The sequence below is a fragment of the Vipera ursinii genome (assembly GCF_947247035.1).
Source record: "Vipera ursinii genome assembly, chromosome: 1".
NCBI lineage: Eukaryota > Metazoa > Chordata > Lepidosauria > Squamata > Viperidae > Vipera > Vipera ursinii.
The window spans coordinates 356,149,200-356,175,074 of NC_139512.1; the positions used below are offsets into that span (position 1 = coordinate 356,149,200).

Sequence of the window (25,875 nt, forward strand, 5' to 3'; positions counted from 1 at the left end):
GTTGTGTCCCGTAGTGTTTATGTGTTATACTAGTGAAGATGTGTGATCTTTCTTCTGTACTGAGTTCTTATGTTCTTCTACACGTACCTCTATTCTTCTGTTAGTCTGTCCGATGTATGTTGCTGGACAGGAGGCGCATGGGATTTGGTATATGCCCTGGTTTTCCAGTTCTATTTTGTCTTTGGGATTTCTCAGGATGGTTGATATCTTTCTGTCAGTGTTAAATGCGGTTTTGATGTTATGTTTGCGTAGTACTTTACTGATTTTGTCGGTTGTTCCTTTTATGTAGGGCAAGATGGCTCGTCCGTTGTTCTGTTCTTCTTCTTGGATGTTTTTCTGTTTCGGAGTCCCCTGCTGAATCATATTGGTGATTTTGTTTTTTTGGAACTTGTTTGCTGTCAATATGTCTGTCAGGGTGTGTAGTTCTGTTTGTATATGTGTTTCATCTGCAAGGCGTCTGGTTCTTGTTATTAGTGTTTTGGCTACTGAATTTATTTGTGCTGGGTGATGATGTGATTGCGCATTGAGGTAACGGTTGGTGTGTGTTTTCTTTCGGTAGACTGTGTGTCCTAGGGTGCCGTTTTGTTTTTTGTATATAAGTACATCCAGGAAAGGTAACTGGTTGTTTGTTTCAATCTCCATGGTGAATTTTATTTTGGGATGTAGGCTGTTCAGGTGTGTTAGGAAGTTTTCTAGCTCCTTTCTTCCGTGGGGCCAGATCACGAAGGTGTCATCCACATATCTGAGCCACAGTTTTGGTTTGTTTGTAGTCTTTTCCAGAGCGTTAGTTTCAAATTCTTCCATGAAAAGGTTGGCGATAACTGGTGATAGAGGGGATCCCATTGGTGCGCCTTCTATTTGTTTGTATCTCTGGCCTCTGTGTATGAAGTATGTGTTTGATAGGCAGTGTTCTGCTAGTTCTATAATATAGTTTGGTGGTTGGTATTTGCTTCTTATTGTTGATAGAGCTTCTTGGACTGGCACCTGGGTGAATAGTGATACCACATCGAAGCTGACTAGCAAGTCTTTTTGGTCTATCTGTAGATTTTTCACTAATTCTATAAAGTGGTATGAGTTTTGGACATATGAAGCTGCCATTTCTGCTTGAGGTTGTAATTGTTTTGCTAGGTATTTAGCTAAGTTTTGTAGTGGTGAGCCTATTGAACTTACTATGGGTCTTAGTGGGATTCCATCTTTGTGTATTTTGGGGAGGCCATATAGTTTTGGGCATCTGGATGACTTCTCCCTAGGAATGATTGTTTGTTGGATTTCTTGGCTTATAGAAGTTGATTTTATCTTTTTCTTGGTGGTCTTTTCTAGATAGGTTGTGGGATCTGTATATATAGGTTTGTATGTAGTTTCTTTGAGTAAGTTGGACAGTTTCTCTTCATAGTCTGATGTGTCCATTACCACTGTAGCATTGCCTTTATCTGCTGGTAGTATGATTATGCTGTTGTCTTTTCTTAGGTTTTGCAATGCTTGTGCATAGGATGTGGGTGACTTCATGTCTGACTTGGTCTGCTTCATCTGCATTGAGTTTAGTTAAGCTGATTTCAACTCCACATATGATGGTTTCTGTGGGAATTTTCTTTGGTGCAACAGCGAAGTTGAAACCTTTTGCTAGGACGTTTGTTTCTGCTGTTGTTAGTCTTCTGTGGGAGATGTTATGCACTACTTGTTGTAGATGTTGTTGTGATGTGGTTGTTTGGTTGTTGTAGTTCTCTAATTGTTTGAGTTTCTTTGAATGTCTGTTGTTTTTATAGATGGTCTCTGTTTCTGCTCTCCAAACTGCCAGTTGTTTCACTTTGTCCCATAGTATCGGGTGAATAATGTTGCTGAGTTTGACATGTAATGTTAGTAGGTCCTTGTTTGTTTGGTCTAATTGAAATCTTTTATTGTGGAGTTCATTTCTTAGTAATGCCATTTCTGTTCTTCTTAGAATGCGTTTGGTTGAAGTGGTATTGATGTGGAATTTCAATTTGAAACAATTTGGTCTTATATTTTGGTCTCGACATTGGCATAGGAAAGGTATGTCACTTAGTATTCTTGCTCTTCGTACTTCTGACTTTTCGTAAGTCCTGGTTAGTTGGTAGATGTCCTCCCTGTAGAGGTATGATATTTGTTTTCGTAGATTCTCGCGGGTGGCTGTATGTGTAGATCTAGTGTCTCGGGTTTCTTCCCACGTTCCTTTCATCTTCAGAAAGTTGTGGCGACGTCGCCACAACTTTCTGAAGATGAAAGGAATGCGGGAAGAAACCCGAGACTCTAGATCTACACATACAGACACCCGCGAGAATCTACGAAAACATATATATATATATATATATATATATATATATATATATATATATATATATATATATATATGTGTGTGTGTGTGTGTGTGTGTGTGTGTGTGTGTGTGTGTGTGTGTGTTTTCTGAGGTTTTCGCGGGTGTTTATATGTGGATCTTCGGTCATTCGGGTTTCCTCCTGCATAGAACTAAAGGTGTAGGTGCAACGTTTCGACGGAATCCCATCCGTCATCATCACACAACCATTCAAAAAGCAAATCCGAACCCACAATTGTTGCGATGAGCGACCGGTCAGGGTTCTGGCTTCAACTCTTAGAGCCCCTTGACAGGGGTGAGAATTTGGAGGGACCCTTGGCAAGGGTGATCACCTTGAATAAGGAAGGATCTTGCCTTTACCACCGACCCAGTATGCCGGAAGTTCCGACGGTCATACTTGGGAACTGCGATGATTAAAGCAGAGTCCTAGGACAGACTGAGACACCGACACAAGTTTGCTCAAGGTGAGAGCACAGAAGTGCCCGGGGTGGATGTTATGCCCCCGAATACCTCTGGACACTCTCTGTTTATTAGGCTGTTTCAATTGGGAGGGGGGAAAAACACTCATGGAAGGTCAAAGGGGAACATAGCTCATGGTATACAATTGCTAATGAAGAAAGCAAAGGTCATTACAGGAAATAATAAAACATAGTTTATGCTAACAGAGAACTGCTAATGAAGAGGGCAAAGGTCATTACAGGAAACAATAATGCATAGCTATCTATACAAATGTTAACAAAGTTGACAGGGATTATTGCAGGAAGACATAACTTGAGGCAGAGATAATTGCAGGAGACAGGGCTAAACACAAATGCTAACAGGGAAGACAAAAGGTTATCACAGGAAGACATAATTTTGAAACAGAAACAATTTCAGAAAACTATATATCTTGAAGCATGGGCAATTTAAATGAAACAAGTCTTTGTTGTATACATATGTGAATCAGAGACAGGAATGTGGTTGTAAATAAGAAAAGAGTTTTATCACCAGAGGCAGAGATGGAATGTAGGAATGTGGCCTTACAATTGCAGATTAGGTAGAACTGAATGCAGGAATGTGACTTAACGATTACTAATTGGGGAAAAGGCAGAAGTGTTAAACTTTTTCAAAGAAGGTCTTTGGCAGGCAGAGAAAAGCAGATTTTACACTGGCAGAAATATAATCACTAGAGACAGGAAGGGAGAATTCTGTGATTTTTAATATAGGAATAAAAAAGGTCTTTTGTAGGTCTGGGTTCTCTACAACTCCTCTTTTTCTGTTTTTTAAAGCCAATTACTGAGAAGGCCCCTCAAAATCCAAAACTTTCTCTTCTAGGATACTTACGCTGGAAAAAGAGAAATCCTCCGATACCTCCTGAGCCTGCGTTAATGTTCCTTTCAAAGAGTGCTGGTGTGAGGGTGCATCAGTCTCTGGGTCAGAAGTGAATTCTAAAAGAGGGTGTTTGTATTCACTGTCGACAGTGTGTTTCATCAACAGAATGTCATCGCTAATGCTGCTCAGCCTTTGTTGTAGAAAATTTAAAAGTTTACCCATAACACATGGGCCAATTGCACATGCAAGTAATAATAAAATTAAAGGACCAGCTATGGCTGAGAAAAGGGTGGTCAGCCAGGGAGAGAAGTTAAACATTCCTTGATACCAAGTATAATGCTGGGAGCGTTCTCTCTCTCTGTCTTTCAATCGTTTGTCTAATTCTGCCATGGAGTCAAGCACAATACCTGAGCTATCAGTGTAAAAGCAACATTCCTCTTTCAAAGCTACACATAGACCTCCATTTTTTAAGAAAAGCAAATCCAAACCTCTTCTATTCTGTAAAACAACTTCTGATAGTGAGGTGAGAGAATTTTGGAGAGCAACCATAGACTGTTCGATTCGTTTGAGGTCTGCATCAATTTCGATACTTAACTTGCGGATGCTTTGGTCACCCAGGACCATGCCTGTAATACCTGTTGCTGCACCAGTGGCTCCCAGGCCTAAGAGAATGGCTAAGGTCACAGTGCTGATTACCTCGCGTTTAGCTCGAAGAGAATATTGGGGTGGTTCCATACGGGAGATATAGTCATTATCAGAAAAGACAGACATTTTTGGGAGAAGGTAGACTTGAATACAAAAAGCTTTTTGTGTGTGTAATATGTCTCCACTGACACATGCAGTGGCACCAGTGGAGCAAGCCCAAGTGGATCCATTGGAAGGAATGAAGAACTGACCCTTAAGTCGTTTGGAAAGATCTGCTGTTGTAGAGTGAGTATACATTATAGACCATCCCTCAGCTCCATAGGGAAGACCTGTCCTTTCATTTGGTAAAAATATCATACAAGATATATAAGCATCAGATGAGGCATTAATACAATAGTGGGAATAATTAGAAGGTACATATCCAAGACAGCATCCTTGGCCTTCAATGGAAAATATAGTTATAGAAGAATTGGACCACCTGCAAGTGGCATCAGAGGTGCTGTTTGTAAATGGGGAGGGGGAGCCAATAGCTTCATAAAAAGGGGGTTGAGAAGATAAGCACAACCAACATTTAGTATCATTGTCAGGGAAAGCATGGGCTGCTACTAGGGCGTCGTGTGTGGAGGAAACAAGAGTTATCAATGGATTAGTTTCCCTTGAAAAGGGTTGTAAAAAAGGAGAGTTATTTTGCTTATTTGGACCCACAGGTGGGGATACTTCTAGGGACATGGTGAGTCGAATTATAAAAACATTACCTGGATGACTGTATCTGGATTTTTCATAGGATCTGCCCCCCCACTTTTTCCCTGCTAACCAAGCAGCAAGCGGGAGCCTTTTTCCATGTGATGTGAAGGTGACGTTCATTGGGTTGAGGCGAACACCACAGCAGGCCCAATTGCTGCATGATGACCAAGGCAAGTTGGAGTCCTGCCCCAGTCTTGCCTCGATGTAATCAGTAGTGTAAGGTGCAGTCCACCAAATTTTTCCTGTGGACACACATTGCCAAGATTTGCAATACCAATCAGAGGCGGTTCCACATTCATCTATATGGGATAGGTCTGTAATATAGCCTGGGCAAATGTACAGGCCTGGGCCTGTGCACCAGACACTACGAGGGGAAGGATCACACTTTGTTTTGTGCTTAAACCCATGGGCTCCTACGAGCATTTCAGCAAAGTCAAAATAGAGCGTGGGAAACCAGGGCCACAGGGTACGGTTGGAGATGGAGTATAGGGTGTTTCCTTGAAAGTCAATGGTAGTCCAGGTGTAGTTTGCAGGGCGGTGCTGGTTGTTAGGGACGGAGAGCAAAGAGCGTCGTGATCGAGGAAAATGTTGTCGTGGTGATGAGGCTTGTAGAATGTTTCTTGGAGTGATTGGTGCAGCAGGCTGTGCATCGGTCCAAGCAATGTTACGCGGCTGGCGGGGGAGTGACAAAGGACGTTGGTCGTGTCCTCGCTGGCCGTGATTTGGCGAAGCCCGTTGATGAATGTGATGATGAGGCGGCGGGGAATTTTTGTTTCCTCCTTCACAGTGGCCGACGAGGCGATCAAAAGACCAGAGGCACTTTAGCGTGTTGACAGGAGCGGGGTGTCTGCAGCGGACGTAGCGTACAGCACAGGGATCCTTTGAATAGGGTGGGTATCTGGAGAGCCAAGAAGCAAGCAGAGAAGGAATAGGAAGGTAGGAGGCAGAATATGAAGAGAAAAGATACACGGTTTGATTGAAACGAGCGCCATTGGCTAGAAATCCAAGGCAGGAGTAAGAGCCAATAGTGGAGGGGGTGACTGTTACACGAAGGAAGATAGTACATGGAAAATAAGTGTATTTAATATGTGCCGGAAAAGGAGAAGCAAGATAATGACCACGGTGTTGTAATGTATAATTACAGTGAGGCAGAGAGTCATCTTGAAAGGTGAAAGTGACAGATGTGAAGGGGGGTGCAAGTATAATATGCGGGTCAGCCCTCAATTGAGCTGTCGCTAAAGAGTAAAGGCAAAGACATAGAGTCAGCAGCAGGGGAAGGCTTTGTGATGGCATGATAGGGCCGTACGCAACGTGCAGGAACCCACAATGTGTGATTTGGAAGTTGGACTGCAGCGTAGCCTTTTCCCCAGGTGATCAGGGGTACCGGTCCTTTCCAAGCAGGATCTGGTAGTTGCCTATAATAAACAGAAGGTCTGGAGGTTGGACAAGGAGGGTTAGAAAAATGTCGAGAAGCGGCTGAAGTGGCCGGTGACCCTGTAAGGTTCAAAAAATTGAGAGTATAAAGACAAACATTAAGAACATTTTGCAACACTGGGAGTGTCGGGGGGCTTACGCCTTTTGCCCCTAAATATCGTTGCAATGCATTTTTGAGTGTTTGATTTGTGCGTTCCACAATAGCTTGCCCTTGGCTATTAAATGGAATACCAAATTTGTGTACAATGTCCCATCGATAGCAAAATTCCGAAAATGCAGTACTTGTGTATGCAGGACCATTGTCAGTTTTTAAAATTTTAGGACATCCCAGTGTTATGAAAGATCTAATACAATGATTGATTGTTTGTTTGGCCGTTTCCCCTCTTTGTAGGGTGGCCATGATAAAGCCTGAATACGTATCTACGGATACATGAATATACTTCCAAGGGGCAAATGGAGGGAATTGTGTAACGTCCATTTGCCAAGTCTCACAAGCTTGTGTACCCCTAGGATTTACTCCTTCAGGGATACTTCGAGCTTGAAGACTACAAGTAGGGCATTGTTGAATGATTGCAGCAGCTTCTTGGTGTGTGAGTCCGAATTGCTTTACAAGAGCCTTTTTGTTTTGGTGAAAATATGAGTGACTTTCTCCGGCTGTTAAAGCACAAATCTGTAAGACAGATTTACAGGCTTCATCCGCCATGTGATTCCCTTCTGATAGGAATCCTGGAAGATGTTGATGACTCCTAATGTGTGCTACAAATAATGGTGTTGTCCGTTTTTGTAACAATTGTTGCAGCTGTAAAAATAAATTCATTAATGATGGTGATAAAGAAGGAGAAATATAGGCATCAAAAATTGAAAAAACAATGTTGGCAACATAAAGACTGTCTGTGATTATGTTCAATGGCTGATTTTGAAAAATGGAAAGAGCCAGATTAAAAGCAGCTAATTCAGCTTGTTGAGCTGATGATTGTCCCGTAGTGAGACGTTTGTGCCATGTGGAATCAAGTTGCCAAACACATGCCCCAATGGCTTTTGAACCATCCGTAAACACTGTTAGTGCCTGCGGGATAGGTTGTTTTGCTATTGGATTAAAAATTGTAGTTGGGATTGTTTTGATCAATTGTAATCGAGGGTCTGTTGGGAGATGGCAAGATAATTTTCCATTCCAATTTTCAAGAGCAATTTGAAGGACATCTGAATTTACAAACATCTCTTCCCATTGTGTCAATCGGAAGGGGAGATAAATTGTGTCTATTTCCAGACCCATCATTGCCTTTGCCCGTTTCCGAGCTTTGGTGAAAAGAGCAGCAAGTTGGGTGATTCGAGAAAAAATAGAAGTTTTTGGAGTGTGAGAAAGGTGTAACCATTCCAAGATTAAAAGTTTTTTACTGCTACTAATTTGCATAAGAATCCCTGTGTACAATTGCGGAGTAGAAAGAACAGCCAAAGATATTGGAATGTTGGCCTCTAATCTATCCACCCACAAAGTGCGAAGGGCCAGATTAACCTCTTGAACCACTTGTAATTGATGTGAATCTAGGATGATTTTATCTGCAGGATGCTTGGGGCCTATTAAGGCCTTAAATAAAGGAGATAAGATATTAGTAGGAAGAGAGAAATAAGGTCTAGCCCAATTCAAAGTACCAAGATATTGTTGTAATTTGACCAAGGTGGTAACTGGTCCAATATTTAAAAGTGGAAGATCGGGGGCAGCTGCAGCTGCAAGTACCTTATGACCCAAATATTGTACCGGATATTGCGACTGTATTTTGTCTGGGGCTATAAAAAGACCAGCAGAATTTAAAAGCTGAGTAAGGAAAGGGATTGTTTGCATAACAGTACCTTTTGGTCCTTCTGCTGCAACTAGTATGTCATCCATATAGTGATAGACCAAGATTTTCGGATATTTTTGTCTAAATGGTTCTAAAACTTTATCTACATAGTATTGGCACATTGTTGGAGAATTTAACATTCCCTGAGGAAGAACTTTCCATTGGTACCTTTTAGTGGGTCTGCTATTATTAAATTCAGGAATGGTAAAAGCAAAAAGAAGACGGTCAGGTTCTGCAAGCGGAATAGAAAAGAAACAGTCCTTTAAATCAATTACAACAAGGTCATAATTTTGGGGAATCAAATTAGGATTAGGTAGGCCACATTGCAATGGGCCCATTGGTTGGAGAATGTCGTTGATCTTTCTGAGATCCTGTAGGAGGCGCCATTTGCCTGATTTCTTTTTGATGACAAAAATTGGTGTGTTATAAGGGCTAGTAGAAGGCTCAATATGACCCTGCTGCAACTGTTGTTGGACTAAATCTATTAAAGCAGTGAGTTTTTCAATAGGAAGTGGCCATTGATCTACCCACACAGGAAGACTAGATTTTAAAGCAAGTGACAGAGGTTTAGGCAGCATGTTTAAGGAATATGTAGAGTAGCCCGAAGTTGAGAAAGAAGATCTCGCCCCCAGAGGTTACAATGAAGAGGCAATACGTAAGGTTTAAGAAAAGCAGTAGCCGAAGAATCAGGAGTGGAGGCAGACAGCCAGTTAGTGCTAACCTTGGCAGCCTGTGCTCCTCCCACTCCCTGAACGGCAGAGGTATTGGTAAGAGGCCAATCAGCAGGCCATTCAGCTGTACGGATCACGGAAACATCAGCTCCTGTATCTATTAGACCAGAAAAAGAACGGCCTTGTAAGGAAACAGTAAGAAAAGATTTAGAAACATGAATAGGTTGATGCAAAGAAAAAACACCAGGGATATCGTCAGTTGGTGGCGACAGAAAAATTAGTGTGGCGACTTGTGTGCCTGCTTTAAGGTGGAAGGTCCTATCGCCATAGGCAGATAAAGAAAGATTATGAAGTGAAGCAGAGTCATAAAGGAAAGGAGCAGCGACTACTCCCTCAACAATTAAAACAGAATTAGGAATAAGTAAAGCCGGAATATTAGAGGGGACAGGCTTCTGTAATGTAATTGATAATGGCATGGTAAAAATTGATCCAGGATCATCATATGTTATATCTGAAGTTAAAGTAACAGGCAATGAAAATGTATTTGAAGATTGAGTGTTTGCCAAATCAAAAGGAAGTGTGGAAATAGTTTCAACCTTTGGAGTGGGGCTGGTTGATCGCCCCATGTCTAGTTTCCCTGGTTTTGTTGAATGGAAATATTTGCTCGACATTGTGAAGCCCAGTGGAAGCCTTTGCGGCAACGTGGGCAAACTGTTTTTGGCTTTGGGTTGGGGGGTGGCTGTGGTCCCCGTGCTTGGCCACGAGGCGCACCCCCTCCCCCAGGTTGTCGACACTGATTTTTGAAGTGACCCGGTTTGCCACAGTTAAAACAATTCCCTGTTCTTGTAATAGGAAAAGCTTCCGGAGAAGTTTCAGGAGATGTTTTATTAGTAGAAATAACTGCCGCCAGTGCTTGCATCTTATAGGAAGTTGTCCCTACACTGCGACAGAGTTCTAAAAATTCTGCAAGTGTAACTCCTGGTTTGTTAGCAATGGGTTGTAAGACTTTCTGACAGTCATCATTAGCATTGCTATAAGCCAATTTAATAATCAATTCATCCCTGCCAGCTTTATTATCAAATTGTCGTTCTAATGCCAATTGAAGGCGACTAATAAATGTAGCATATGGTTCCATAGGTCCTTGAACAATTTTAAGAAAATTTTGAGCAGATTCTCCAGAGGCATCATCTACGTGGCGTAAAGCTGCCATTGCACAAAGATGTATTATGGCAAAAGCACGCCGGGGACAATTTTGCTGTTGAATTAAGGTGGCAAATTGACCGATGCCCAACAAGTGATCACGTGTTACACCCTGAGGGAGTCCTTTTCGGACCTCAGATTCAGCATTTTTTTGGTATTCTGATTGCCAGATGACATATTGAGCAGGAGTTAAAAGCATAGAAAAAAGAGTTTTCCAATCATAAAGTAGCATTGTCGAATTGGCATCTACTAATGAATTAAGTAATCCTTTAACATATGGGGATTGGATACCATATTCTTTTACTGCCATTTTCAAATCTTTTAATAATTTCATAGGTATATTTTGATGAATTGCGGGACCCCCTCCCGGGGCTATACTTAAAGGGTAAAGAGAAGTTTCTTCAGGAGAATTCATCAGAAAAACGGATGAAGTTAGAAGATTTGTTAATTGGCCTCCTGGCAATAAGGTTGGAGAAGAGGAGTCTAGAAATTCAGAGGAAGATGGAGAAGGCAAGGAAGGTTTCTCAGAAGATGTGGTAGAAGGTGCAGAAGGATAGGGTGGTGGTGCTTCAGGTGAAGACGAAAGATCAGAAGAAGGATCAGGAGGTTTAGAAGTAGAAGATGTCAGATCTAGAGGAGATGGCAAAAGTTTTAATGCTGCCATCACTGCTTGCCATGCGGACAGAATGTCAGCAGGCGCCCTGGGATGATTGTGAAGATATTTCCCTAGTTTTTCCCAGGTTACAACAGACAAAGTGCCTGATTCCGGATAAGCCGGACAATTTTTGTTAATATATCGTAAAAGTTTTGTTAAAAGTCTCTTTCCTACAGGATGGACCATGGTGCCATTGTGTTTTTGAACAAAATTAGCATTCTGCACTATATTAAAAAGTTCGTCCCTATGAACTGACGAAACTTTGGAAATTGAGGAGCCCATTTACTCACGATTTGAAGCCTTCTCCGAGGTGCGTGGAAAATGAGGGTGCAGGTAGCACACGCCTGGACAGGAGTCGTGCTGTGGAGTTGAAGCTGCGATCCAACGGACGAGCCCCCAGTTGTTGCGATGAGCGACCGGTCAGGGTTCTGGCTTCAACTCTTAGAGCCCCTTGACAGGGGTGAGAATTTGGAGGGACCCTTGGCAAGGGTGATCACCTTGAATAAGGAAGGATCTTGCCTTTACCACCGACCCAGTATGCCGGAAGTTCCGACGGTCATACTTGGGAACTGCGATGATTAAAGCAGAGTCCTAGGACAGACTGAGACACCGACACAAGTTTGCTCAAGGTGAGAGCACAGAAGTGCCCGGGGTGGATGTTATGCCCCCGAATACCTCTGGACACTCTCTGTTTATTAGGCTGTTTCAATTGGGAGGGGGGAAAAACACTCATGGAAGGTCAAAGGGGAACATAGCTCATGGTATACAATTGCTAATGAAGAAAGCAAAGGTCATTACAGGAAATAATAAAACATAGTTTATGCTAACAGAGAACTGCTAATGAAGAGGGCAAAGGTCATTACAGGAAACAATAATGCATAGCTATCTATACAAATGTTAACAAAGTTGACAGGGATTATTGCAGGAAGACATAACTTGAGGCAGAGATAATTGCAGGAGACAGGGCTAAACACAAATGCTAACAGGGAAGACAAAAGGTTATCACAGGAAGACATAATTTTGAAACAGAAACAATTTCAGAAAACTATATATCTTGAAGCATGGGCAATTTAAATGAAACAAGTCTTTGTTGTATACATATGTGAATCAGAGACAGGAATGTGGTTGTAAATAAGAAAAGAGTTTTATCACCAGAGGCAGAGATGGAATGTAGGAATGTGGCCTTACAATTGCAGATTAGGTAGAACTGAATGCAGGAATGTGACTTAACGATTACTAATTGGGGAAAAGGCAGAAGTGTTAAACTTTTTCAAAGAAGGTCTTTGGCAGGCAGAGAAAAGCAGATTTTACACTGGCAGAAATATAATCACTAGAGACAGGAAGGGAGAATTCTGTGATTTTTAATATAGGAATAAAAAAGGTCTTTTGTAGGTCTGGGTTCTCTACACACAATGATAACGAGGCACAACCACAAAACAGAAACCTAACTACAGCTGCAACATCAGCCACTTTAAACCCCTCCAAACCACACAATACGCAAACTGACACCCACTATAAAAACATGGCACCACCACAAACACGAAGCCGAACAAAAGCAGCACAACTCACCAGCTCAGGTCTAAGGCTGGCAGCTGAGACCAGCCCATCCACTCAAAACACACCCCCACCCAATCAGAACACACCCACCATTCAAAACACACCCCCAACCAATCAGAACACACCTAATCCCCCACCCAATAAGAGCACACCTCCACCCACAGAACACACCCCCTCTGGCAGTTTAAAAAAGAGGAACAAACAGCCACATGCTTCTCCCAGAAGAAGGAAGCTGAAGCCACCAGCCTGATGATGACGGATGGGATTCCGTCGAAATGTTGCACCTACATTTGCACTGTAAGTGAGCTGGGTGGCCTCTAAATTTGATATATAAATGTACGAATAAACAATTACAGGTGCTCCTCGACTGAACCCAAAATTTTCACGGCTAAGCGAGACGGTCGTTAAGTGAGTTTTGCCTCATTTTACGACCTTTCTTGCCACAGTCGTTAAGGGAATCGCTGCAGTTGTTCAGTTAGCAACCCGGCTGTTAAGTGAATCCGGCTTCCCCATGGACTTTGGTTGTCAGAACGTCGCAAAAGGGGATCACGTGACACCCATCCCCAGGACACTGAAACTGTCAAAAGTACATGCCAGTGGCCAAGTGTCCAAATTTTGATCCCATGACCACAGGATGCCGCAATGGTTGTAAGTGCGAAAAACAATCATAATTCACTTTTTTTTCAGTGCTGTTATAACTTTGAACGGTCACTAAACAGATGGTTGCAACTCAATTACCTATATGCAACAACACTGGAAGTCTTTAAGAAGAGACTGGACAACCCATTTGCCTGGAATGATATCTCCTGCCTAAGCAGAGGGCTGGACTAGATGACCTCCAAGGTCCCTTCCAGCTCTGTTATTCTATTCTATTCTATTCTATTCTATTCTATTCTATTCTATTCTATTCTATTCTATTCTATTCTATTCTATTCTATTCTATTCTATTCTATTCTATTCTATTCTATTCCATTCCATTCCATTCCATTCCCTTCTATTCTATTCTATTCCATTCCATTCCATTCCATTCCATTCCATTCCATTCCATTCCATTCCATTCCATTCCATTCTATTCTATTCTATTCTATTCTATTCTATTCTATTCTATTCTATTCTATTCTATTCTATTCTATTCTATTCTATTTTGTGTTCTATTCTATTCTTGTTTTATTCTGTTCTATTCTATTCTATATTTTTTTTTTTGAATAACAACAGCAACAGTAGCAGCAATAACAACAAGGTTCGCCTGGTGCGCCAGTTGCGGCCCTATCTAGACCGGGATGCCGTGCGTACGGTCACTCATGCGCTCGTGACCTCTCGTTTAGACTACTGCAATGCTCTCTACATGGGGCTGCCCTTGAGGACCACTCGGAGGCTCCAGCTGGTGCAGAATGCAGCCGCGAGAGTTGTGTTGGGAGTCTCCCGATACTCCCATGTTACACCTCTGCTCCGTGAGCTGCATTGGCTCCCAGTTGTCTTCCGGGTGAGATTCAAGGTGCTGGTAATGGTCTTTAAAGCCCTACATGGCAGGGGTCCGGAGTACCTTAGGGAGCACCTGCGGCCGGCATCAACTTCCCTCCACCCTGTGCGCTCCCACAGAGAGGGCCTCCTCAGGGTGCCACCGGTCAGAGAATGTCGCCTGGTGACCCCCAGGGGGAGGTCCTTCTCTGGGCACGCCTGATTTGTGGAACCGTTTACCGGTTGAGCTCCGGATGGCTCCCGACCTTCGCTCCTTCCGACGGGATCTAAAGACCTTCTTGTTTGAACAAGCCGGCCTGGCCTGATGGGTTTGGGTTTTATTATTGTTTTAATGTTTTAAATGTATTTTAACTTATTGTTCTGTAGTACTGGGCTCTTGTTTAATCCATTCTTAATTTTTGTATTCTGTATTTTACTATTTATTGCCCTGTTCACCACCCTGAGTCCTTTGGGAGAAGGGCGGTATACAAATAAAATTAATAATAATAATAATAACAATGATGATGATGATGATGATGATGATGTTGGGAGGCACTTTGGAGGTCTTCTAGTCCAACCTCCTGCTCAGGCAGTAAACCCTGGACCATTTCAAACAAATGGCTTGTCCAGTCTTTTCTTAAAGACTTCCATTGTTGGAGCATTCCCAGCTTCTGGAGGCAAGGAGTTCCACTGGTTAATTGTTCTCACTGTCAGGAAATTCCTCCTTAGTTCCAGGTTGCTCCTCTCCTTGATGATTTTCCATCCGTTGCTTCTTGTCCTGCCTTCGGGCGCTTTGGAGAATAGCTTTTCAATCTTTTCACCCATTGTATCACTTTTAGGATAAAGGATATGGCAACATCCAAGTACCACCAGTTGCCTAGCTTGACTCCCTCTTCTTTGGGGCAGCGCCTGAGATACTGGAAGGCTGCTATCATGTCCCCCCTCATCCTTCTCTTCATTTGACTAGAGTCAGCAACCTGAAACAGTGAAAGAGCCACTCGGAACTGGTTCCCTCACAAAAGGAAAAACTGGGAGCCACAAAAAATATGTGCGCATACGCATACATGCACGCATGCACAGAACAGGGTTTGACTGAAGAGTGGAACCAAGGCGAGATATGCACCTACCCGGCATATTTGAATTGATTGGTTGAACTTTTTTAGTCCCACTTTTTTTTTTGGACTGCACATGGCAGAGGACCGGGAGCCGCAGGAGACGGCTGAAAGAGCCGCATGCGGCTTCAGAGCCGCGGGTTGCAGACCTAGGGACTAGACATTCCCAATTCCAGCAACCGTTCCTTATATGTTTTAGCCTCCAGTCCCCTAATCATCTTTATTGCCCTTCTCTGCACTCTTTCCAGAGTCTCAACATCTTTTTTATTCTGTTCCATTCTATTCTATTCCATTATTCTCATTATTCTATTCTATTCTATTCTATTCTATTCTATTCTATTCTATTCTATTCTATTCTATTCTATTCTATTCTATTCTATTCTATTCTATTCTATTCTATTCTATTCTATTCTATTCTATTCCATTATTCTCATTATTCTATTCTGTTCTGTTCTGTTCTGTTCTGTTCTGTTCTGCTCTGCTCTGCTCTATTCTATTTTGTTCTGTTCTGTTCTATTCTATTCTACGTGTAATCATGTAATAATTTTGTAAACTGCCCAGAATCTCTTCAATGGTGAGATGGCTCAGCATATAAATGTAATAAAGAAATCCATTTTATAAATAAAATGTGTGCCACACGGACAAGCCAAACAGGTGGGCTTGGATTGCAATGAAGCACCCGATATTTTGAAGTTTGTGACACCTCAACCCCGCCCCTGGGCAGATGCCCCTGAAAATAATTGGCTGTGTGACTTTTGCTCAACTCGTTTGCAACATTCAAGACAACCTGGCAAGGTGTAATTTTCTCCGGTTGATGAATTAGCGTGGCATCAGCCTTCATTAATCCCGACACGGAGCAAAGTTAATTGCGGCAGGCTTCGCTCTTGTGATCTAATACACACGGCACACTAGCCTTGTGCATTTTCCAACAAGGTCCTATTTGTCTGAATACAAAGGAGTTGCCGAACAATCACATGTGGGTCTTTGTATCCTGTTTGTGCCAGCTGGCACAGCATCAATGTTTGTATAGGTCAGGGGTCTTCCAACTTGGCCCTTTTAGGACTCGTGGACTTCAACTCCCAGAATTCCTCAACCAGGATGCTTTAAGCCAGGGGTCTTCCAACTTGGCCCTTTTAGGACTTGTGGACTTCAACTCCCAGAATTCCTCAGCCAGGATGCTTCAAGACAGAGGTCTTCCAACTTGGCCCTCTGATGACTTGTGGACATCAACTCCCAGAATTCCTCAGCCAGGATGCTTTAAGACAGGGGTCTCCCAACTTGGTCCTTTGATGACTTGTGGACTTCGACTCCCAGAATTCCTCAGCCAGCGTGCCTGGCTGAGGAATTCTGGGAGTCAAAGTCCACATGTCATCAAAGGGCCAAGTTGGAAGACCCCTGGTATAGGTAGTTCTCAACTAACAACGGTTCGTTTAGTGACCGACGTTACAACAGTGCTGAAAAAAGTGACCTCTGACCCTTTTTCACAGTTACGACAGTTGTAGCATTCCCTGCAGTCATGGGATCAAAATTCAGAGTCTGGGCAACTGGCATGTACTTACGACGGTTGCAGTGTTCCCGGGGTCATGTGATCTCCTTTCGCGACCTTCCGACAAGTAACGTCAACTGGGAAGCCAGATTCACTTCACAGCCGTGTGACTGATTTAACAACGGCCGTGATTCGCTTTACGATGGTGGCATGAAAGGTTGTAAAATGGCTCAAAGCTCGCTCATTCACAGCCGTCTTGCTTAGCGATGGAAAATTGTGGTCGTAAGTATAACGAGAACGTTGAACAAATGTTTTCTGCAGGAGGCTGTGTCGCCAGACAGGTGCCCGGTCTTGCTTCTTGAGCATCCCCATCTGAAATACGCCACCACCCGGTCAATATCAAAGCATCCAATTGGTAAATATGATTTTGATTAGGCCCGCCCCTTCCCTTTTTTTTTTAGCCAATGTCTTTGGGTTTCTAGATAGATTGCCATAAATCAGTACAGGTAGTCCTTGACTTACAACCGTTCGTTGAACGACCGGTCAAAGTCGCAATAGCGCTGAAAAAGAAGTGACTTGCAGCCAGTCCTCACCCTTACGACCCTTCTCAGCATCCCCATTGGTCGCCTGATCCAAATTCGGGTGCTTAGCATCCGGCATGCATTCACGACAATTGCAGCGTTGCATTGTGGGGTGACTGCAGTTTTGTGAACTTCCCAGCCGGCTTCCGACAAGCAAAGTCGTCGGGCGAGCCAGGTGCGGTTCCCAATGGCAGTGATTCGCTTAACAACCGTGGCTGAAAAAGCCATCAAGTTAGTGCCCCTGCCTTGCTTTAGCAAGGGGAATGTTGTTCAAATATGGGCGAAATCTTTTGCCTGTATCAGCCCAAACTAGGGCCATCCACAGGCAGCAAGTCGCAACAACGACAATTGTTTGTGTTAAATAAATTTGGATTGCTGACAAAGAATTAAAGGGAGTCTGATATAGCTATTTCAAGCTTCTTTGCTCTCATCAGTCAGTCACACCCTTCTGAGATTTGAACCTGAGCTGCTTTGCATGTTAGGCAGTTGTTTTAACCTCTAGGTTAAAACAGTTGTTTTAAACTCTAGGCCAGGGCTTTTCAACCAGTGGTATGGGTACCACCCGTGGTATGTTGGCACCTGGCAGGTGGTACGCGACCATCTTAGGAAAGTGGTGGTGGGGGAGGGGAATGAGCTGAACCGGTGGCAGCACCACACAAGCCTGAGCGAGAGACAGCTGGAGCTGCAGGGCTGTCGGGGCTCAGCGGAAGCGCCAGGATCAGCGCCAGGATCCAGCTGGAGCTCTGCACGGATCTGGCGCTTCTGCTGAGCCCAGAAGAAGCGCCGATCAGCTGGAATGTTGCAGCATCTCCAGGCTCTTGTGACTTACATTCAGATGCTTGGCAACTGATTCATGTTTATGACGGTCACAGTGTCCCAGGGTCACGTGAAGTGACCAAAACCTGCTGCAACCACCCAGCAGACGGGGGGGGGGAAATAAAAACCAAACACCCCCCACCCCACCCCCGCTGCCAATCCTCAACAGAAATGCTCCCAACCATGAAAACCTCGGACAGGAGGAAGAGCGCCACCTGGCGGGCAGGCAGGTGTCTTGCTCGGCTGTGGCTTGGTCGGCAATTTTTTCAGTGCCATGGTAACTTCGAACAGTCACTAAGCGAACTGTTGTAAGTCGAGGACTACCTGTACTTCATCACTTTTTTCTTTTTTTTTTTTTTGGTCATCAAGGTTTTGACCCCTTGCTAGGCGACTGGTGGTAGTTGGATGTTGCCATATCCTAAAAGTGGCACAACGGGTGAAAAGGTTGAAAAGCCCTGATCTAGGCCACAGGCTCTTTCTCACTTCGTCAGCTGCATTAGGGAAGGAAGAGACGAGGTATGTCTTGAGTGCTATATCAGTCTCCCTTTAATATATATAATTTATAAAGGTAAAGGTTCCCCCGCACGTGCGTGCTAGTCGTTTCCGACTCTAGGAGCCGGTGCTCATCTCCATTTCAAAGCCGAAGAGCCAGCGCTTGTCAGAGGACGTCTCCGTGGTCATGTGGCCAGCATGACTAGACGCCAAAGGCGCACGGAACACGTTACCTTCCCACCGTAGTGGTCCCTATTTTTCTACTTGCATTTTTACGTGCTTTCAAACTGCTAGGTTGGCAGAAGCTGGGACGAGTAACAGGCGCTCACTCTGCTACACGGCACTCGGGATTCGACCCGCCAAACTGCCGACTTTTGATCGACAAACTCAGCGTCCTAGGCCACTGAGCCACCGCATCCCTATATATTGATTTAATTTAAATTATGTATTAAAATTAGGTATTACTTTATGTATTATTTACTATATATTCATATATTATTAATATATTAAAATATTTAATTACTTTTTATTAATATATGAGTAATTTGATATATATGAATGCATACCACATAAAATAATACTTAATTTTAATATATAATTTAAATTAAATATAGATTAATATGTATTATTTTATTTACCATATACATATATTAATAAGTTGTGGAATATTTATAAATATATACATAATTTATATATTGATTTAATTTAAATTATATATTAAAAATTAGGTATTATTTTATGTATTATTTACTATATATTCATATATTGATTATTAATATATTATTAATATATTTTATATATTCATATTAATATATCAATAATTTTATTAGATAATTTAAATAAGATATTAGTTATATTATATATTAATATGTACAGTTAATTACATTTTAAAATATATATTAACTTAAATTATTAATTCAATTTAATTTACATTATATATTATAATTTATATAACAATTACATATTAAAATCTGTATTATTTTATTTACTATATATTAATGATTGAAATATTAATAATTTTAATCTACAATTTAAATTAAATTAATATATAAATGAGATAAATATATTTATAAATATTGTTTTAATTTAAATTATATGTTAAAATGATGTATCGTCTTATTTAGCATAGTATCAATATATATAAATGACGTAAATATAAATACTTATAAATGTTGCCCAACCAACCTTGGTTTCTTCTCCAGGTGTTGAAGTTGGTCCTCAGCCCCAGGGGGTCCTGAGGGCCGACATTTTGGCAAAAATGAGGAACATCGTTCGACACGGGCTGGATTTTGTGGCCAAATTCAACGCAGGTACAGCATTGTTGAGAATTTTCCAAACCTCAGATGGATCTAGTTGCAACTTACAGCTTTAGTTTGTTTAACAAATAATCCATCATAGTGGCTTTAGGACAGGAGTCTTCCAACTTGGCCCTTTTATGACTTGTGGACTTCAACTCCCAGAATTCCTCAGCCAGGCACGCTGGCTGAGGAATTCTGGGAGTTGAAGTTCACAAGTCATGAAGGGGCCATAGTTGCCCCATGTTGGCTGAGGAATTCTGGGAGTTGAAGTCCTCAAGTCATAAAAGGGCCAAGTTGGAAGACCCCTGCTTGTGTATTTCAACTCCCAGAATTCCTCAGCTAGGCACGCTGGCTGAGGAATTCTGGGAGTTGAAGTCCACAAGTCATGAAGGGGCCATAGTGCCCTCATGTTGGCTGAGGAATTCTGGGAGTTGAAGTTCACAAGTCATGAAGGGGCCATAGTGCCCTCATGTTGGCTGAGGAATTCTGGGAGTTGAAGTTCACAAGTCATGAAGGGGCCATAGTTCCCCCATGCTGGCTGAGGAATTCTGGGAGTTGAAGTCCACAAGTCATAAAAGGGCCAAGTTGGAAGACCCCTGCTTGTGTATTTCAACTCCCAGAATTCCTCAGCTAGGCACGCTGGCTGAGGAATTCTGGGAGTTGAAGTCCACAAGTCATGAAGGGGCCATAGTGCCCCCATGTTGGCTGAGGAATTCTGGGAGTTGAAATCCACAAGTCATGAAGGGGCCATAGTTCCCCCATGTTGGCTGAGGGATTCTGGGAGTTGAAGTCCACAAGTCATGAAGGGGCCATAGTTCCCCCATGTTGGCTGAGGAATTGTGGGAGTTGAAGTCCACAAGTCATGAAGGGGCCATAGTTCCCCCATGTTGGCTGAGGGATTCTGGGAGTTGAAGTCCACAAGTCATGAAGGGGCCATAGTTCCCCCATGTTGGCTGAGGAATTCTGGGAGTTGAAGTCCACAAGTCATGAAGGGGTCAAGTTGGAAGACCCCTACTTTAAAAATTATCAGCAATGGCATCTTTAAAACAAAAGTCAGTTGCTTAGCATAAACAGTTTTTCTCTGTAGGTCAGGAATTCCCTCCGTGCACTATTGAGATTTATAAATTATTGGGGAAAGTTGACTATCCCAGGAACCAAAAAAATGAGATTATGGCTGTCATTCACCCTAATTTACAGGTAAACCTATGTGATTGCTATTCTATTTTTAATAGCAGTGGTGGGAGATCTAATACGTATTGTACAGGTAGTCCTCGACATACGACCGCAATTGAGCCCAACATATCTATTCTGGAGTTGTTAAGTGAGATTTGCCCCATTTTAAAACCTTCCTCGCTACCGTTGTTAAGTAAATCACTGCAGCTGTAACATTAGTAACCCAGTTGTTAAGTGAATCTGGCTTCCCCTGTGGATTTTGCTGGTCAGAAGGTCGCAAAAGGGGATCCCGTGACCCCAGGACGCTGCGACCGTCATAAACATGAGCCAGTTGCCAAGTGGCTGAATTTTGATCATGTGACCCACGGGGATGCTGCGACGGTCACAAGTGGGGAAAAACTGTCATACGTCACTTTTTTTCAATGCCGTTGTAACTTTGAACGGTCACTGAATGAATGACTGTAAGTTGAGGACGGCCTCTATAGAAAATGTGGGGTTTGCCCTGTGCTTACATTTAAGTGACTTGCCTTGTCAATGTTGTTGGGTGTGGTTTTGGTGGTTCCTGTGTTAGGCTGCTGTTCACTGTTCGATTGTTTGTCTGAATTGGTAGTTCCTTGATTGGGGTATTGCACTGACAGGACAAGCCAGTTGTATGTAAGTAACCCCACATTCCCTTCAAGCCCTGATGATGTTACCTAAACGGGTCATGAAATGTCTGCAGAAAACCCACCAAAGTCAGAGAGCACCAAGGATTCCACAGTCCTCCTCCTCCTCCTCCTCCTCCTCCTCCTCCTCCTCCTCCTCCTCCTCCTCCTCCTCCTCCCTTTTAGCCCTGATGATGTTACCTAAACGGGTCATGAAATGTCTGCAGAAAACCCACCAAAGTCAGAGAGCACCAAGGATTCCACAGTCCTCCTCCTCCTCCTCCTCCTCCTCCTCCTCCTCCTCCTCCTCCTCCTCCTCCTCCTCCTCCTCCTCCTCCTCCTCCTCCTCCCTTCTAGCCCTGATGATGTTACCTAAACGGGTCATGAAATGTCTGCAGAAAACCCACCAAAGTCAGAGAGCACCAAGGATTCCACAGTCCTCCTCCTCCTCCTCCTCCTCCTCCTCCTCCTCCTTCTCCTCCTCCTCCTCCTCCCTTCTAGCCCTGATGATGTTACCTAAACGGGTCATGAAATGTCTGCAGAAAACCCACCAAAGTCAGAGAGCAGCAAGGATTCCACAGTCCTCCTCCTCCTCCTCCTCCTCCTCCTCCTCCTCCTCCTCCTCCTCCTCCTCCTCCTCCTCCTCCCTCTCCCTTCTAGCCCTGATGATGTTACCTAAATGGGTCATGAAATGTCTGCAGAAAACCCACCAAAGTCAGAGAGCAGCAAGGATTCCACAGTCCTCCTCCTCCTCCTCCTCCTCCTCCTCCTCCTCCTCCTCCTCCTCCTCCTCCTCCCTCTCCCTTCTAGCCCTGATGATGTTACCTAAACGGGTCATGAAATGTCTGCAGAAAACCCACCAAAGTCAGAGAGCAGCAAGGATTCCACAGTCCTCCTCCTCCTCCTCCTCCTCCTCCTCCTCCTCCTCCTCCTCCTCCTCCTCCTCCTCCTCCTCCTCCTCCTCCTCCTCCCTTCTAGCCCTGATGATGTTACCTAGCTGGGCAAGGAAATGTCTGGGTTGTGTTTTTTTTTAAATAAGCTGAGAGAGCACCAAGGTCCCCATAAATTAAGTCCTGCCCACCTCTCCACCAAATAAATTGGGGATGGCTACCACAGGACTGAGGCCCCTTCTAAACTAATGTCCAAGACATTCAATGCATTGGAACCTGCCAAAGCTTGAATTCCTATCCTTGAATTCAACTCGGCCCCTCCGAAAAAGGCGCAGTTTAGTTTTGACCTGCTTAGTTAGAAATCTAGAAATGTAGAAAACTGAGAAGCGGCCGTGGGGGGGGGGGGGAGAGAAAAAGGACCTAGTGGTTGATTCATTCTGCTCTTTGAGTTTATTTGTTTTTGTTCCGTTTATTTATTTATTTCGTTCACATTTTATTCATTTTTAAAATTTTATTTTTAATATTAATTTGGGCTCAGGCGATGTTTCTCTTAGGCATGTTTAAAAGGCAGTGAGGGATGAAGCTGGGCTGTTTATTGCGGGGTTAAACGATCACCGTTGTAAGGTACTTCAGGCTTCCTTTAAACAGCCTTATATCCAAACTGTGGCAGATTTAGAATATTTATTTATTTATTTATTTATTTTACTTTATTGCATTTATATACCGCCCTTTCCCTGAGGACTTAGGGCGGTTTACAGGGAGTTAAAAATCAACCATACAAAAGTTAAAAACCAATTTAAAAAAGATTAAACCAACCCTGTACTATTAAAAACCCCAATTAAAATAAATTTCTCCTCAGAATAGGATAGAATAACAGAATTGGGAGGGACCTTGGAGGTCTTCTAGTTCAACTCTCTGCTCAACCAGGAGTCTGTATACTATTTCAGTCCGGTCTCTTCTTAAAAACCTCCAGTGTTGGAGCATTCACAGCTTCTGGAGGCCAGGAGTTCCACCGGTTAATTGTTCTCACTGTCAGGAAGTTTCCCCTTAGTTCCAAGTTGCTTCTCTCCTTGATTAGTTTCCATCCGTTGCTTCTTGTCCTGCTTTCAGGTGCTTTGGAGAATAGCTTGACTGCCTCTTCTTTTGGGCAGCCCCTGAGAGATTGGAAGACTGCTATCATGTCACCCCTCACCCTTCTCTTCATTAAACTAGACATCCCCAATTATATAATGTATGAGTAATTTGATATACAGTATATGAATACATGCTACATAAAATAATACTTAATTTTAATATATAATTTAAATTAAATATATATTAATATGTATTATTTTATTTACCATATACATATATTAATAATTTGGGGAATATTTATAAATATTTATATACACAATTTATATATTGATTTAATTTAAATTATATATTAAAATTAGGTATTACTTTATGTATTATTTACTATATATTCATATATTAATATATTTAGTAAATTTATATCAATATACCAGTAATTTGATATATATGAATACATACTACATAAAATAATACTTAATTTTAATATATAATTTAAATTAAATATATATTAATATGTATTATTTTATTTACCATATACATATATTAATAATTTGGGGAATATTTATAAATATTTATATACACAATTTATATATTGATTTAATTTAAATTATATATTAAAAATTAGGCATTATTTTAGGTATTATTTGCTACATATTCTTATGTTGATTATTAATATGTTAATTATATTTAATATATTCATATTAATGTATCAATAATTTTATTATATATATTTAAATAACATATTATTTATATTATTTATATTATATATTAATATGCACAATTAATTATGTTTCCATCCGTTGCTTCTTCTCCTGCCTTTGGGTGCTTTGAAGAAGAGCTTGACTGCCTCTTCTTTGGGGCAGCCCCTGAGATACTGGAAGGCTGCTATCATGTCCCCCCTCGTCCTTCTGTTCATTAAACTAGACAGACCCAATTCCATCAACCAAGATTAACTTGTTCCTGTTCCATAGGACCGAGACTGGTGGCCGCTAAATCCAGGTGACCCCATGTTTTTGACTCTGGAAGGAAGGACAATTGCATACGATGGAGAAGTCACAGTGTACCCAACTTTTGTGAACGAGGCTGCCTATTACGAAAAGCAACAAGCCTTCGTAAAGACAGTGAAAGAAAAACTGAGCGCCAAAGGGCTCCAAGTCTCTTAAAGCAGGATGTTTTGCTCAGGTCCTCTAAAGGGACGGCAAATATTTGGCATTTCTCATCCAAGGTGGCCTAAGGGCATCATAGATCCTAGACTAAAAATTCAATTTATCATTGTAAAAAATGGAGATCACTTACTCAGAAAACAATGCACACTGCCAGAAATGAATAGAATAGAATAGAATAGAATAGAATAGAATAGAATAGAATAGAATAGAATAGAATGTAGAGTAAGAATAGAATAGACTAGATAGACTAGAATAGAATAGAACATAGAACAGAACAGAATAGAATAGAATGTAGAGTAAGAATAGAATAGAATTAATAGAAAATAGAATAGAATAGAACATAGAACAGGACAGAACAGGACAGAACAGAACAGAACAGAACAGAATAGAATAGAACATAGAACAGAACAGAACAGAACAGAATAGAATAGAATAGAATAGAACATAGAATAGAACATAGAACAGAACAGAATAGAATAGAGCCAGACAGTTGTTAAGCGAGTTTTGTCCCATTTTACCAATTTCTCGCCACAGCCGTTAAGTGAGTCACTGCAGTTGTCCCGTTAATAACACGGTTGTTAAGTGAATCTGGCTTCCCCATTGACTTTAGCTCGTCAGAAGATCACAGAAGAGGATCCCACGACCCCGGGGACACCGCAACCATCATCAATACCTGCTGGTTGCTGGCTCTTTCATTTTGTGACCATGCAAAACTACAACGGCACTGAAAAAAGTGACTTACGAACGTTTTTCACACGACCGTCCACAGCATCCCGACGACTGTGTGATCAAACTTGGCAACCGGTTCATATTTACGACGGTCGCAGCGTCCCGGGTGTGTGTGTCACGTGATCCCCTTTGGCGAGTTTCTGGCAAGCCCTGTCAATTGGGGGGGGCGAGCCAGATTCCCCTTAACAACCGTGTGACGAACGTAACAACGGCAGCGATTCACTTAACAACCAATGTCATAAAAAGGTACAAAACTCACTTAGCAGCCGTCTCGAAATTCGGGGCCGCGTTGCAAGTCGAGGAACGTCTTTCATTCGGGATTTACCTGTGAGACGGAAAATTGCTTGGAGAACGCTAGGAAGAGCTGGGGTAAATGGCTTAGGGTTTCCTGCCTGAGCAGGGGGTTGGACTAGATGACCTCCAAGGTCCCTTCCAACTTTATTATTTTTTAAAAAATGTGACGGACAAATAAAACTCCCGACATGTCTGAACGTTTAACTTTTCAGTCACTCTGGCTTCAATAAGAGCACTGAATCTAGGGTCCCCAACCTTTGTCAGCTGGTGGACTGGAGGAA

At 42.4% G+C, this 25,875-nt stretch overlaps 1 protein-coding gene across 2 annotated transcripts in view; it reads left to right on the forward strand.

Annotated features, from left to right (window-relative positions):
- The window catches only part of ASPA (aspartoacylase), a 32,323-nt gene extending 6,448 nt beyond the window's left edge, over nucleotides 1-25,875 (forward strand). Inside the window, exons 3-7 of one of the 2 annotated variants that reach the window (XM_083379858.1) lie at nucleotides 16,762-16,855; nucleotides 19,532-19,639; nucleotides 20,715-20,824; nucleotides 24,377-24,788; nucleotides 25,008-25,875. In XM_083379858.1, coding sequence (XP_083235984.1) covers nucleotides 16,762-16,855; nucleotides 19,532-19,639; nucleotides 20,715-20,824; nucleotides 24,377-24,568 — 504 coding nt within the window. In that variant the 3' untranslated portion in view covers nucleotides 24,569-24,788; nucleotides 25,008-25,875. The remainder of the gene's footprint in view (nucleotides 1-16,761; nucleotides 16,856-19,531; nucleotides 19,640-20,714; nucleotides 20,825-24,376; nucleotides 24,789-25,007) is intronic. The other variant, XM_083379859.1, reaches the window with a different exon arrangement.